The following is a 16,615-nucleotide window of genomic DNA, read 5'->3' on the forward strand; positions in this document are numbered from 1 at the left end:
TCAAATTTAAGCTGATCTGGAGCCTGTCGTAACTGTTTCCCTGATAGAAGGGCGTGTTATTACATATTGACATGTACAATATAATGCCTAGTTAACAAATGCATGACACCAGGCTGTGCTCAAAGGTCAAGTTTTCTTGAAGAAACTGATTTTCGGAAGAAGGGTGTCGGTGGCATGCTAGGTTATTATTTATTTCAGAGTAAAGAGCTGTTAAGTAAGGGTGCCCAAATTAGGATGCAAACGTGTGTGGATCCATCCATCCATAAATGGAGATTTACTGCTGTATTAGGCAAAAAAAAATGTTTCTGGTCCTTGACATTCAGCAAAAGTGATGCGGTGACGCATTTTGTTTTTTTATTCCTTACAATGCTGGTTTGGCACTATTGATGCAACAGTTCTTGATTTTTATCTCTGGCTGCATAATACTTCAGTTTTCTTTTAAGCATTTTTGGACATGCAAACAGAGATATCAAGGATAGCTGTACTGATGAGTATGAACTCCCTCCCCGCCAAAAAAAAGACATGACACTCAGGTTCTCAAACGACGCGAGCAGTGACCAGAAACGATTTGTTTGGCCGTACATACACTTCATTTATAAATGAGCAAAGTCAGGTCTGCGGTTACACATCAGTTCGTATCCTCTTTAGACTGAGCAGGCCGAACTGCGCACTTGCAATTTGCATTTTTTCCTGGAGTAAGCTCTTCCAAGTGCCAAGCAAGACTCGCAGAAACCTGTTCTGACAAATTCCAGTATATCTAGATGCCTACGACTTGTTATCAGGCTTCAAGCCATTGAGTGGTATCACGCCCAATATTTAATACGTCAGTGGAAAGACATCCCATAGACCCTAGGGAAAGATAATGGCACAAACACGAGATATCTCATGCACAAGTCTTGTGTTCGTGTGCTTCGATTGTATCACAGGGAATTCAGTAATCTTGTTGTTGTTGTTGTGGAAAAACGGCGATTTCCAAGTCGTACCCGGTCAAAATCGATCACATTTTTCCACTCGTTCGCAGGTCGGTAGTTCAAGTGAAGCCCAAATTAGGTCAGTGAGATAAATTTCAGTGCCTATGATAGCACATTTCAATCGATCGCTCGTGAATGGGGTGTTTTTTTCTGGGCCTTGAAGGTGGCTGATGAGCCTTGATCAGGGGCATCTCGATTCCACCCTTGGTTGTATAATAGGACGGGAGTGACGTTGGGCGACCTACGTCGTTTTTTTGGTCACGATTACAGTTTTCTTTTACAATTATCTACAACATCGACAAACAACAGCAAGGAATGACACATTGTTTTTTAATATTTTTTATTATCGTCATCATCATCACCATCACAACAACAACAACAACAACAACAACAAGATTACTGAATTCCCTGTGATTGTATGCATTAGTTGCTGCAAGCTATTCGGAGACTGTTAACGAAGTCAGTCCGATTTGATTACAGAGCCGTCGCAGGGAGGGGGTAGGATTGAATGAACATTAATACGTTGAAAAGATGGTGCTGCGGTCTGCATGGTCTGACCTCGTGTCCACACCCCCGGGGGGGGGGAAGTTGATTATACCTAAGTTTACCCATCTATATTCCGTAGAAAGTGACCCATGGTTTGGGATTTTGGTGACAAATTTTGGGAAATTTTATCGCAATTCTGTTGCATGGGAAGGATTTTTTCCTATGCTGTTCACCCACGTTTACGGATTTCTGAAAAAGTGACCCACTCGGGCGACACACACAAATTCCATACACTTTTCTATAAGTACCCCCCCCCCCCTCAATAAAAGGGTCATTCTACATATGGACAGAGGGAGAAAAAGGTTCATGGAGTCACAGCGCAGTTCATTCGAGTCGCCACCAAAACAGTAATGTTGCCAAACGTGTCGCAAACGATAGGGTACATCCTTACGAGCTACGTCATTTGAATCTCCACACAACGCTGCGTGGTTTACTGACATCTCGGATGGAGAAAATGAGTACGCATGCGTCTTGTCATCGGGGAGGTGGGACGAAGTTTGTATACATTCATATCAAAGACCGCGTAATATAAAAAACGGGAGCTTTCAAAATCGAAAGATCTGTAACGCCGGCCAGATAGAAAGATTGTTCCTCGGATTTATCTGTCAAAGCACGAGAGGCAGCAACAGATTTTTTTTACGAATCACATCTAATAATTGAATAAATAGGTGAGTAAGAATATGTCACCCGAGCGAAACAAATATTGTCAACGAACTTATTAGGCCTATATGCACTTTGTAGTGAAACGAGAACACAGTTGCTGTTGAAGTGTGGCATTAATTAATTAAAATGTTAATACTAACTGTACATATACCGTTATTAATATTGATTATTTGAATTCAATTATCAACAGTGATAATGTATATTACATATTAAGGCAGTGTTTACAAAGTCAACTTACTGAGTAGTCAAATATGCTCATCAGAGCAGAAAAGAAATTTAAATAAAACATAGAATGAACGTGTTATAAAAGTTAAGGATATAGCGTGTTAAATGTATAGTAGAAGACAGAATTCAGAAAGACCTGTAGATCGTCAGCTATCAATAAACATTAACGGCCCTATTCAATCTCACCCTTCAGGCTCTGAACTCGATTCCGTCTCTGCTTATTCTAGGGTGACAGTTTATGCGATTGTGTTTCTTGTCGTCATTGTTGTTTCTTTCTTTTTACTTTGTCTTGTCTTAGGCTACTAGTTTTTATTTGGTTTTGTTATTATTCTATTCCATTGCTTTATTTTAACTTTTAATACATTCTATTTGAGTGGTTTCATATACATGTAATATGTAACGGTTCTTTCACACGTATCTACTTCTTCAGTACACGTTTTACGACAAAGGAAACTGGCAATAGATATTTCTCAATATTTCATTTGCATTTTCTCATTCATACATGATATCACCTTTTATCACGCACTGATCCCTAGAGGCTTAACACCAGAGAATGCGTGTCCATGTGACTCTGACATCTGATTTGTTGATTTTGTTTATTATAATCTCACCATATAGGATAACTTACCAGCTAGATAAATATCAAGTGACATTGGGGATTTAATCACTAGATGTCGAAGGAGTTTTTGTTCGATTCCATCTACTAATTATATATTTAGACCATGTGCTAACTATACTTCTATTGTAAACCAAATATATTATTTGACTTTCGAGTTTGTATGTCTTTATGTATGTATGTATGTATGTATGTATGTATGCATGCATATATGTATGCACGAATGTATGTAAATCAATGTGTAAATGGAGAGAGGGGGGCATGTTGTTTTACAAGTTGCCCGCTGAGAAATAGAGTGAAGTGTTATCTGCTCAGTGAAGTAACATGAACAGAGTAAAATTAGTGAAATTATGTCAGCCGTGAGTTATTGTTCACCGCTAACTCTTACCTTGACAGAGAATGGAAATGAAAATTCAAACGTGACAATGTAAATAACTACTGAGATCGTGAAAATAAATCTTATGATAAGCAATTTTTTAAGGTCGATCACTAGATGGTTACGAATGTTTAAAAAAAATTGCAGCAATAATTGCTAAAAAACTACTGTTTTTTGCAGCCATGATGAATTTCGAAAAGTAACATTAACAGGTCGAAGAGAAAAAGATGGAACAAATTTTTTTCGTGCCATGCGCAAAGCGAAAAAAATGTAAATTTGTAAATTTTTGGAATTTGAACAAACTATTTGCATGTCAACATCCTTACCACTTTCTCTGAGGATCTTATGACCTTTGCAGGGTTTCATATGGCTTCACTAGCTTTAATTTTAAAGAATTTGATCATCATTTGGGCAGAAACACGCATGCGTATGATCTTTACGTTGACGTGGAGGCTTCTCGTAGCATAAATATGGCTATGTTTATCGACAATCTGAACATAGCCACGCCTGTGGGCGAGAAGTTTGACGACTTCGCAGGGGAATTTAATGACACATGTAATCGCCACAGAGCCTGAGAACACGTCTGTTTACGTCAGCAAAAATGACTCACCGCCCAGAAGTATGATTCGCCGGTAAATGACCTTAACGACGTTACAGTAGCCATGATAGCAGTTATATATATTATAAATAATATCAAGACAAAATGTCCCTGTTCATATTACATGCCAAAAATTTGAACGGATTTTATTTTACTTGAATATCACCATTTTTATCTCCGTGCGATGAAACATTGATGTTTACCGTCTTTAGATCTAGATGGGCTGAATTATTGAAGAATCTGGGTCCGAGATCTGTCTGTATGAGAAATATGAGCTTACAAGGAAAGATGATTTTTTCTAAGAAGATCCCTGCCTCGGGTCTTGAATGAAATGGAGCGTACAATTCGGAAGCTCGGTGTGTCACCACCCCATTTAGTCTTTTTGTCATACGGAGGCTATGTCATGAATCCAACAAGTGTATCATAATAAATTCATCGCTGCGGCCTCAATACAAGTCGAAATCTCTCCCCGTGAATCAAGAAGACTCGCAATAGTCATATTTCTCTCCTTAAGGATATGACAGTTATATCTGTGGCTGTAAGCTGATCAGAATATGGCTGACTCAGCGGATAGTGGCACCAAGGTCAAAGTTAGCATGTCACGGAAAATTCATTTGGCAGAGGTACAGGAAAAGGTCATTCGATCTTGCCAAAGTAACCCACTGGATGGCTTTCTAAACCTGTAAGATTCTTTTCATGCAAGCAAAACCCGTCTAATCCAGGTTTATTGACGTCACACAGAGACTGTGAGCATCGCTTTGTTATGAAGCTGCTAAAAGTCATTTTGATTTAATGCAACTCGTCAAATAACATGTATCAAAATTGTCAAAATATGAACTAAAAAAAAAACAAAAGGTGATTTTTATGGTTGATTTTCGCCGGGTTTATCCATGAAATAAGACCTTTCCTTTCGCCCATCTTATACTGAATCAACGATTGTAATTTATACAATAAAGCAGGAAGAAATCAAACCGTTCCATTCTTTGGGTATAGGTGACGACTCACCCACATTTTTGCGTTGCCAAAATTGTCAAGGGTAAATTGTACCGACAATATTAACAATAGAAAAGGAATAGGTCCTGTAAAATGTCAGAACATTAGAAATGTGGTGAACTTGAAGCTGAAGGAAGCAGGATTATGTCCGACTCGTTAGATTGTAAAGCGGAACCCCTGTCTCTCTCTCTCTCTCTCTGTCTCTCTCTCTCTCTCTCTCATGCAAAATAAGGATACACTTACTCGATAAAACACATGGATACTTATTCTCACAAGTAAAGGCACCTTAAGTGCAGAGATATACAATTGTTTGATGCACGTGTGTCTCAAGTTCTTAAAGGGGCAGCTTATTTATCAGCTGAACATAAAGTAAATTGACCAATTTGATGAAAATTCAATGGAAGACAAAAGACTAACACCGTGTAAATACTCCAAGTTAACAAGAACTAATGCGAGAACCGGGGATTGAGGACGTCGGCTGCCCCTTTTAACAGATTGAAATGACGAGAACGCGAATAAAATCACTGTGGTAATGGAAAGAAATTTGTTACATTACTAGTAAACCAAGTGGGCCGATGTGCAGCGTCTTGGAAGTTGTTATCCAATTGGGTGGCTTAATCTTACCGTTATAATTGAATTATACAAGTAGACCCCCTAAGTTGCCTGTGAATAGTGACAATCGACCAATCAGATATATCCTTCCGAGCACACTGCACATCAGCAGAACCAAGTACCTTGTTTCAAGGTAATATGAACTATGAAACTCTGAGATGAAAACGCCGTGTACATGCACAGACATGGAGAAGGGTACATGATATCATTGTCTTTAAGCAATAAAGCACACCCAGCGATGGTATACAACGAGATTTTGACCAGTTCACGGCATATATGCACTCGCTATCGCTCGTGCATATATGAAGTGAACTGGTCAAAACAGAGTGGTATACCGTCGCTGGGTGTGATTTATTGCTATTATATCATAACAGTATATTGAAATTCTGGCATGGAACGTCATAAATGGAGTTTTACTCAAGCTGACAGCTCGCGCGTATGCCAACCATGGTATATCGCCAATATACCACAGTTCTTTTCGCGTCTCGACCAATCAGATCGCTGTATTTGCATCATCAATATACTGGTATGATATAATGATAAATACACAATTGTCCTTTAAAGCACATTAGGCCTCATATTGTCTTTGACGTCATTTTCACATCTTCGAGAAATATCGAAGCTGAACGTCAGTATCGAAGAACACACATTAAAGAATGAGAGAGAGAGAGAGAGAGAGAGAGAGAGAGAGAGAGAGAGAGAGAGAGAGAGAGAGAGAGAGAGAGAGAGAGAGAGAGAGAGAGAGAGAGAGACAGACAGACAGACAGACAGACAGACAGACAGACAGACAGACAGACAGACGGGGGACGGACAGACAGAAAGACACAGGAAACAGACACGAGCAGTAGGCAAACATATAGAAAAACATCATCAACTTTGCATATGTAACAAATCGAGTTGTCTCTATAGGTTGTTGTCGACTAATTTTGAAGTAGATTTACTTAAGGCGACAAATTTCGCGACACGAATTGGTTGAGTAAGAGGGATAAATGAGAGCATGGACATAAAAAAGGAAGTTCATGATGAGATAAGTAGCGAAGCAAGGGTTATCAGATTAGTTTCCATTGCGTAGGCTGGATCATCCAACAAGGATATTGTAGCTATGGGGTGTGCAGTACATGTAACAGCTTTCAAAAGGGACTACATACATTAACCTAGTAACCTGGCACAAAATGCAATACAAAACTAACTAATTTATGTTAATTTTTGGAAGATTATTAACGCATGTTTTTTATGTTCTTTAACGTAGGCCATGAAGGTATAAATACATACATACATACATACATACATACATACATACATACATACATACATACATACATACATACATACACACACACACACACACACACACACACACACACACACACACACACACACACACATACATACATACATACATACATACATACATACATACATACATACATACATACATACATACATACATACATACATACATACATACATACAAATTCTAAATCACCTTCTGGGAGGTCTGTCTGTAATTGGCCGTTCTGCATTGTCTCGAAAAGCTTGATGGATAGACTTTTCTATCTCATTTACCATGCTGGTCACGAAAAGATTTTCCCCGGTAATCCATTCTTGCCAATGCTTGTGAACCTTTGGACACTCGTTGCAGAAAAAAAAATCCCAGGTTGTGAGACATGTCAAGGCAATATCGACAACTTCACTTCATTGATACAGAACGTACAGAACACTGACTGGCCGACAGTCAAGGAAGCTATCGTGGCTCATAAAATTATGAATATTGTCACCTTTCTGAACGTACATAGAATGTGCTGAGTAATTCTTTGAGCATCGTCGTAATAACTCGAATATCGCCCGATAAACTATATTTCAGAAGTTTTGGCAGCGGCCTTATTTTACCCCTGTTCTTGAAATATTCGCGGGTTATCAAGACCACAAACCACACAACCGGTTTCAGACGACAGTAAAACTACGTGAAAATATAGGCACACGGTGCCGACACTATGCCATGGTGACCAGATACACCGGAAATGAATTACACACCGCCATGATTTGCCTCACCAACAGCACGGTACAATTTTGTATTCTCAGATTTTGTATCCCGCCATGAAGAAATTTGAAACGCAACAAGGGATGCGAAAGAACAGTCATGCGCACGTCACACATATGCGATGGCTGAAAATTATTACATGTAACCCAACCAGTTATATACATAACTTAAGAATTTTATTGTCGTAAAATATGGCGAATACTGCAGTCAAATCAGTTCAGTCAACCGACATAATTTTGAAGATAGTCAAGCAGATACAGCTTCCTCGATAACGTCTCTTGACGCGTTTGAAGGCCTCCCAATATTATGCAGCATCTTTGCATTCAAGATGCTAAAACGCCTGCCGAGTGAGTGTGAAATATCTGGAGTCTTGGGGCCCCGGATTCACAAATAAAATTACAGTTTTTATGATTATGCAAATGTAGTTCATTCTGAATTGTTACCGTAATTGTCCTTCGACGGATTCAATGATAAGCGAAGTTCATGAAGCAAGGGAAAGGGAAGCCCGCCCTCGGTTCTATACCGTGTGCTTGCATTAATTATAGACTGGAAAGCCGAAGCATCATATTTCTATGTTAAACCTAGAGGTATACCGGGAAGGCAGAGGAACAATGGTATTGAACAAAAGATGCAACACGCGTTCATCGCAAGGATAAACGCCATGATATCACGAGTGTGTGTGAATGCTTGCCTTTCAATATACGGGCAACTTCGAATGGTTTTTGCGGGCGCTTGTGGCGTTTGTGCCCGCTGCGCGCCCTCAATGTCCGAAGTCGGCACCGTCGGTTGCCATGAAGACCCAGCCATATTATTAATATTATTATGCAGCAAGAGACGGGAAGAAAGATACAGAGTCGCAGTAGGGATGCGTAGAAAACCAAATTTGGTGACCGTGCCAGAAAACAAGACCGTGCGATGTGCACTTGGATGGTATGTCCTGTAGAAAATGTCATCCCAGCGTCTTGTAAGTGTGTTTGTATCGTCAACGAAAAAGTAAACCAGGAAAATACAGAAACTGACCGTGCCTTGGTAAGTTGATTTCTCTTCATGTGATTCACCTCTAAGATTCTACGCTATTGAGTCCTTTCTGAGAGGCATAAATCTGGGAATTGACAAAAAGCGTACCTTTGAAGCGTGGCTCGGCAACACTGCCCTGTCAGTAATTCATAATCATCTTCATTTTCTCGATTTTTACTATCGATAATTTCCACGGACTTTGCGAGTAATCCAGCTCAGAGGACAAGAGGACTGAAGAGTCGCAGTCTTCATACTTTTCCTTCGAGTTGAAAGACGATATACGAGGGAACGCCTCGCAGAAAAACAGCACAGCGGCGCGACATTGGTGGCAACATGGCCAGCGAGATGTATTGCGCGCTGATTACAGGCGCGTGTAAACAGAACATTAATTTGAACCACGGCTGCCGTCAGTACACCCAAAACAGTAGCATACAGGTGGCGATATAGCTACTGAAGTAAATGAATGATCATATCGGGATGATTGAAACCCCATAGAGATTAAAGGCTTGCTTCTTCAGCAAATTGCAAAATCTCCTCGACTTAGGTAAACATTCCGTTTTGGAAATGTGACGTTTGTATTTCTCAATGTTGGCAAGAATTGCTTGGCTACCGCGCTCCTCTCTCCGTTTCTCTGTTTCTCCAAGGTAGGTCAGGCCATGTGAGCGACTCAGCAGTGAACCTTGCCACTGCCAGGAATCATAACGCGGTTTAAAACCTATTAAAAGCTCGTTTGAAAGCTTGTACCAGACGTTGATTCAGCTTAGCGCCTCCCAAGGCTTCACGTGTGGCCTGATCACGTGGACGTGAAATGGGTCGGGGAAACGGTGACACAGCACACTATAGACCCGAGAAAAAAAAGGTTTCTAGGGTCTAGGAACACACACAGGACATATAGTTCCATCCCCTACAACGCAATGCGCTGTGAAGCCCGTCAGGTTCCATGTATGGCAGGTAAGGTGATCTAAATCGTATGTGTCTTTGAAAATGACAGCCTTTCGTTAGACCGTCGATTCCAAAACAATTTACAGTAACAAACTGCATCGAATGCAGGTATCACAATAAATCTCAAGGAAATTTCATTGACAGATTCAAAATCACGTTCGACGGGCTCAAACAATCGCTTCCTTATCCATTTTACACTGGTTTTTTTTACAATTGTTCCTTTATTGTGACCATGGTTTGTGGTGTGCCTCTATTTGATTATATTTAGCTCTTGTCCTCGTAATTTCACTCATCAAACTGTGTTACGATCGATGAACTTCGGTCTTAAATCTATCTCCAGAACGTTGAAGGACGGACCTAAATGCACATATCGTATTTGGTGTGTGCTACATGTGTGAATGGATATATGCATTTAGACTGCGAGTAGAATTGTTTGTGATGCAACCTCGCAGTTTTCCCTTGTGTTTCAGCAATACGACATCAATTTGCGATTTCGTAATGAATAAATGTCTCATTAATATTTTCCCCGGAAACGTTCAGTATTTACGAAAGAAACCAGTAACGGTAGATCCGGCAGAGAATCCTTCACAATATGTACACGTTGGAGAAATTATTGAAGCGTTTGCAAATCATTGATACCGGTTCCCACCGAGTCCTCAGAGGATTTATTTTATTAGATATTAGCTTCTACCATCCATTTCAAACGTAGAGGCGATCAGAGCATTGTAACCTGGTATTAGTAAGCATTAGTGCATTGTTATATCACGCGATCTCACTCTGCTATAATTGCACTGCAGCTGTGCAAATTTATGCAGTGCCAACCGATTAACCGGGCGCATGTGAATTGCAGCATATGATGTTGTACGGGAAAACATGAACAAGAAATAAAATAACTTAATGCCTGTCCGACGCGTAGCGGTCATGCGCTGTTAGCCGCACGGGCATCTATCTTGAGATTGACGCGAAATCGTGTCATGCGCATGTTTGCGTGTCGCACCATCGCTCTGTAACTGCGTCTGTCTCCCCATCTTACACAAGTTTGACTTTCATTTTCTGGAAAAGAAAGTACTTGCCTTTAATTGCATGCGCCGCGGAGACAAATCGTACTCTCAAACTTTTATAATAGCTTTTCGGTCTGCCACTTGTTGGAGTCAATTTCAAGTTCATAGAGTGACTGAAATTTTCGCCAGCGTGGTTTTGTAAAAGTCGAAAATTTAGTTTTTTCTCCACGGATGGTGGCCATTTTGAATATCAACTTCGGTAAATTTAAGGAAATCTGTTTCAATAGTTCCAAATTTGCAGCACCCGATTTTCTTTTTCTTTTGAAAGAGAACGGTTTAATGTTTCGTTGAGGAAAGTTTGAGCAAAAGTTAGAGTCTTTCGAATACCACCTTTAACATCATTCTTGATTACGAGTCATTTTGTTACGTCGTCGCCGTACAGTGTGTGGTTTTACTGACTTAAAGCACTGACACTCGAAGGGTCTTCCCCTCTATGCTTGAAGTTTACATTTAGAAAACATGTAGATATCGCTTATCAATGGACGGTCCTAGGTTTTGATTTGTCTTTTCGATTGCTCCTTCGCCTGGCTTGTTCTGCAGGTCTAACATCAAATGTTATGTATTTGTCAAGAAGTCAACCGATGAATTCAAAAAATGGTTGCTTGGCTGCACGAGGTCCACGCGATTTCTGCGTTGTGTAAGTAACGCATTTGCCGCTGCTTGTTGCGAACGTGGTACGTCTATGCATGGAGCTACAAAAAGCTCCTGGGTCAATGATACGACGCTTTCTGTCTGGCTTGGTGCAGAAAATAATACACGTGTAGAATATTTGCATATTCGTCATTGCATTTAAATGCCCTCTTACCGCCTACTTGGCAGCCTTTTGCGTTCTAGGACTTGCGACCCATTGTTACGAAACAAGTAGAATAAAAGCATCACGGGACGGCAATATATGAATATGGATGAAATATACCCGTAATAAAGCCAACAAATAAATGGTAATGAATTGGATACGTATTGATGTCGTCTCAGAATCTGATCATGAATCATTGCCTTATGTAAAAACTGTTTGCTCAGGTCACTTTGGATCGAATCTGAGAGGTTCACAAATATATCATGTTAGTACGAGCATAGATGTAAAAGAATATCATATCCATGATATGAATAAAATTCAACAAGCAGTTCTAGCTTCACAGCCTGTGATTCTGTTTGGCAAATACAGATTGTTGTTCAACCTTCAGCATAGTGTTACGACCACAGTCTGGTATTTTAGTCATTTCCTTTGTTGCTTTTTACAATTGAATTTTAATTCGGACTAAAATCCATTTGTCAACCATAACATGGCATATTATCGCACGCGATGCATTGTATCGGCAAGGCAAATAATTTTTATTTCAAATTACTATAGGGAAGTGAAAAAGAAGAAAATAGACTTCTTTTTTAAACGAAAACTAGTGAAAATTTAATCAAAAGATACAGCTACTTTCCCTTGAAAAGTAAAGTAACCAAAATAGATTAATTGTGGGACAGATGTAAGGGAACAATGATATTCACAACAATAGCCTCGCGTCCAAGTATTCAATGTCCTATGGTGTATTCATGTATGAACAGTTCTACACAAACAAACCAAGACATTTGTTGAACGCTACGCAATTGACAAAACATCACAGAGTAGTCTGTATTTCAGTCTCCTCTGAAGGTCTTCATGATCTTCGTACATCCATTAATCTTCAAGTCGGCTCGCTGGGAGCTACAAACTCCTCGGCCTTGACACGAACAATACAGGACACCGTCTCACCTTCAACTGATTGAAACGTATTGGTTTGGCGGAAAATTAGTCCCGTCGACAAGCCAAACTTTTATTGTCGACGGTGAAAGCATAATTACATTTATCATCGGGGGATTTCCAAGACTTATTGTCGGTATACAAACGAAGTGGGTTTCAATCGCGTCTCGTTTCGTTTTATCTCACCTCACAACCACTTGCCATGTAAATAAAGCCCAACAGTAACATATTGCCATGTCTACCAACGATAAGTGTTTTGTGCTCTAATACACACAACCTTGGCCCTTCTAAACACTAACCAAACACTTGAGATGAGAAGTCCCGGTGCAGTAAAATGCACCTGCTATTTAGAGTGTTAAAAATAGTATTAGTTGTTAAACAATATTCAGATATATATATATATATATATATATATATATATATATATATATATATATATATATATATATATATATATATATATATAAATTATTATAAATAAATAAATAAATAAATATTTATTTATTTATAACGCTCTGCTTGAGCATCGAGCACTGTAATTTCCCACGAGGACATCTGTATACTTATATATATATATATATATATATATATATATATATATATATATATATATATATATATATATATATATATATATATATATATATATATATATATAGTCATGTTGGGGTGATAGAAAGTCCAGTGAACGATATTCTTTGAGATATGACATATTTGCACTTTAACATATTAAGAGCTTACAAAGAGCGTGACTCAAAGAGGGGTTTTATTTATGGCGATTGTCTAATGCAGATGTCATTAGTAGCAGTAATTCGAATGAGACTCTCTCTTTTCCGAGAGAATTTGATGAAAGCTGCTTTGTCTGCCTTCTGGCATTTACCGTGGCTGACCTTAACACTAATGTTTTCTCAGGGCACAGAAACCAGCTGATGAAAGTATTTTTATCCAGGCAAGCGAGGAAAAAAGTTCATCTTCTCATATGACAGAGTGCTTGTGCCGTTCTTGCAGTTTTGTTTTTGTTGACCGATTTTGCTCACAGCCGATAGATTAAGAAGTCTGTACATACAAAGTAACGATTACATACGGGTACTCCGTACTCTGATCTGTTCATGGCTTGTGTATGTTGCATGTTTCTATCATCTCCCTCTTTTAACTTTCTCCCTACGGAACTTCTTGTTAGTGACGTCAACCAGTTACGTATCTTCATGCAGAAATAAATATTTGTCCGGATAACGAAAATTGCACTTCATTCCCTCCAATTTTACGCTTCAAATAGTAAAATAAGTTCCATAATAATGGCCTAGGTCGTATGTTCCAGCCAATAAACACAAGGCCTGGCGCAAAAACAAAGTTTTTCCCGACAGATCTCCACACACACATTGCAGTGCGGCGTGGATAATTCCAACCAAGCTAGAGAGTCTCTGAGTGGTTGACCGCCGTTCGTGTGGCTATTGGTTAGGCTCCCCAACTGGGTTATGATCGTCCACGCCACGCTCCAATCTCTGTGAGGAAATTTAGTTTGTCCGTACTTTTATGTCCTCAGGTGCCGGTGTCGCACATGCGACGCTATAATAAATAACAAACCTATAATCGCGACTAGGGTCATACACCGGGGAAATTGTAATCCAAATAGGTAGGTAGGCAGGATCACGGTATCACCCGTCAGGCTGGAGACGATGAAGAGTGTAGACGCTGTCATTTAAAGGGATCCAGTCGTCCGAACTACGCTCGAAGGTCGTATGGGACCCATACGACCAATGTAAACACTGTATCAAAGGTTCGATGGTGATTGATGAAAGTTAAAACATGTCAATCATAATCTACATCATATAATTTAAATGTTGCAGCCCTGATGATGCGGTGCATCTAGATATCGTGCACGAAATACATTGTTTGTAAACAAGAAACTCGCACAGGCGCAGTTCCGACGACGGTTTTCCCTTTTAAAAAAGTCTGGTCACTGGAAGATATAACACTGTAGAAAATCTACTAACCAGTTTGGACAATACTTCCAATTAGTGTGCGCGTAATCCCCTTTACCACGTGACTATCGTTCCGTTCCCAGTCAATGCTCCCTCTGTATTTATCTATGTCGTTCGTCACTTGAAGACAAAACAGCAGTGCGCATACCCCCAAAAAAGGTAACGGCGAGGAAATTCCTCTTTTTTTTTCACCGGAAATGAAAATTTCGTTCCTATCCTTTTAAAATCACAATTACTACAGAAGCTCGTTTAAGTGTTGAGGGATTAACTAAGGCAGGAAATGAGACCATGATTGCTGGATAGTTTCTTTGTTTTTTACATCTATTTTCCCGACTCCTCAAGTTCCCATTGTAGTTTCAACCTTGATTGACTCCCATGTTAATACTGCAGTCTTGAAATGCCTTCTTTCGATATCAAAAGCAAAAGAGATAATTTTTAGTAAAACATTGACTGCTGTAACATTTACAGAAATCGCCTCTTCACTATGCTGATCGACAATGTCTTACGTCGCGAAGAAGCAAAAAAAAAGAAAAGAAAAAAAAAAGAGCCGAAAATGTGCGCAGCTGTCGAGCTCGATATGCCGATGACATATCTCGTATGAATGCACATAATTCGATGACAAAGTACGCAATATTTCCCGTGGCTGGGGTTAGATTGCAATGAATTCCAAAGTATTCACCGACCATGACAGGTAGGATTTTACCGACTGCCAACAAAACATCAGTATGGAAAGACCGCAGGATCGCCATGGGCTCAGCAACGTACATAAAATAAGTACTGTATATCCTCGATATGCATGTCGAATGTAGATGAAAAAGGAAAACATGATCCCAAATTACGACTGTCCCCTCCTTGGTTGATGTTGACTATCTGTCAAATCAATGTAACAGATGAAAACTTCTAGTTTTGATGGAATTTCGCATGTAAGGTAAACATCCGAGTTCTTATTGCACTCATGCTGCCTTGACATATGTTATATATCCTGTATTCCCAGTCTTCTTGTTTGACACGATCTCCGTCTGCACTTAATGTTACGTCATTGACAAACCATGTTATCAGCACAGAGAGAGAGAGAGAGAGAGAGAGAGAGAGGAGAGAGAGAGAGAGAGGAGAGAGAGAGAGGAGAGAGAGAGAGAGAGAGAGAGAGAGAGAGAGAGAGAGAGAGAGAGAGAGAGAGAGATTTTACTTGCTGTAGAAGATCGTCATAGTCTAATTGAGGTGACATATCCAAGAGAATGCATTTGTGCAATCTAATTTCATAGACATTTTCTAACACACACAGATAGATAGATAGATAGATAGATAGATAGATAGATAGATAGATAGATAGATAGATAGATAGATAGATAGATATTACGCCATGTATATGACCTAACGTCTGTCTGGGAACACCATTGTTGAGAAATTCAATCTTTTGCCTCACCAAATATCTTAGTAGTTCGCCTAAGATGGCGACCGTCATCCATTTTAATGGCGCTTTCGTCGTTGGAGAGCTCATTGTTGCAAATCTAACATTTCAGCGAGAAAAATATGAAATCGATTTTGATGGTTGTAAATGATGTGACGACAACCTCTGTTGGTGATCATTTTTTTCTCGATGAAATCATTTTGTTAATCATTCATCACGTGAGAATTGCACTTCATCGATCACGCGAGAATCACATGTCGTATAATTGGGTAGGTAACAGCCCTCAAATATTACGGTCATCCTTGAGGTCGATTGAAGCAATGCAAATACGTCAATTTTGGAAGAAGCGATTTTTCTTTCGGACTGACCATTCACCCGGCGCACCAACGACAATTCCAAGCCATGGTAAATTGCCCCTCCGACCGAGGTTAGAAGTGCGCTATTTCCTGTAACTCGACCAGTCCTGTGTTATCGACCGAAAGTTAACTATTTTGAGTATCATTTTACGAAAGTAGCACATAGATTTACCTATTTTCGAGTTTTGTTTAAGTTTGAGCACTCGAAAAATAAAAACAAAACTCTACGGATTCAAAGTTCCCGACAGACCGACTAACCCTGTTGGTCGATGCTATGTCTTAGCGAACAGCTTTTTATTGTCGTTTATTAAAAATCATCTTTGGTCTAATGTCACGGAGGGACTGTCTTTTGGTCCGATAACGGTTCCTCCCGATCATGGTCCGACATGTACAAACGCACTTCGCCGAAAATTTCCATGTTTCGCTTCGGCGTTGTCCAAAAAAGATTCTAATTTCACACCGCCTGGAATAAATAGATTGAG

General features: G+C 39.6%; 1 protein-coding gene across 3 annotated transcripts in view; it reads left to right on the forward strand.

The window, feature by feature from the left end:
- The first annotated feature begins 8,513 nt into the window (after window positions 1–8,513).
- Window positions 8,514–16,615, forward strand: part of LOC139115635 (short transient receptor potential channel 7-like) — a 98,962-nt gene continuing 90,860 nt past the window's right edge. Inside the window, exon 1 of one of the 3 annotated variants that reach the window (XM_070677908.1) lies at window positions 8,514–8,670. Coding sequence is in view for 1 of the 3 variants with exons in the window: in XM_070677906.1 (XP_070534007.1) it covers window positions 9,599–9,609 (11 nt within the window). In the remaining 2 variants the exon portion in view is untranslated. Of the gene's footprint in view, window positions 8,671–9,469; window positions 9,610–16,615 lie in introns of those variants that run through there. The other 2 variants (XM_070677909.1, XM_070677906.1) reach the window with 2 other exon arrangements.

The sequence above is a fragment of the Ptychodera flava genome, chromosome 17, assembly GCF_041260155.1.
Source record: "Ptychodera flava strain L36383 chromosome 17, AS_Pfla_20210202, whole genome shotgun sequence".
Taxonomy (NCBI): domain Eukaryota; kingdom Metazoa; phylum Hemichordata; class Enteropneusta; family Ptychoderidae; genus Ptychodera; species Ptychodera flava.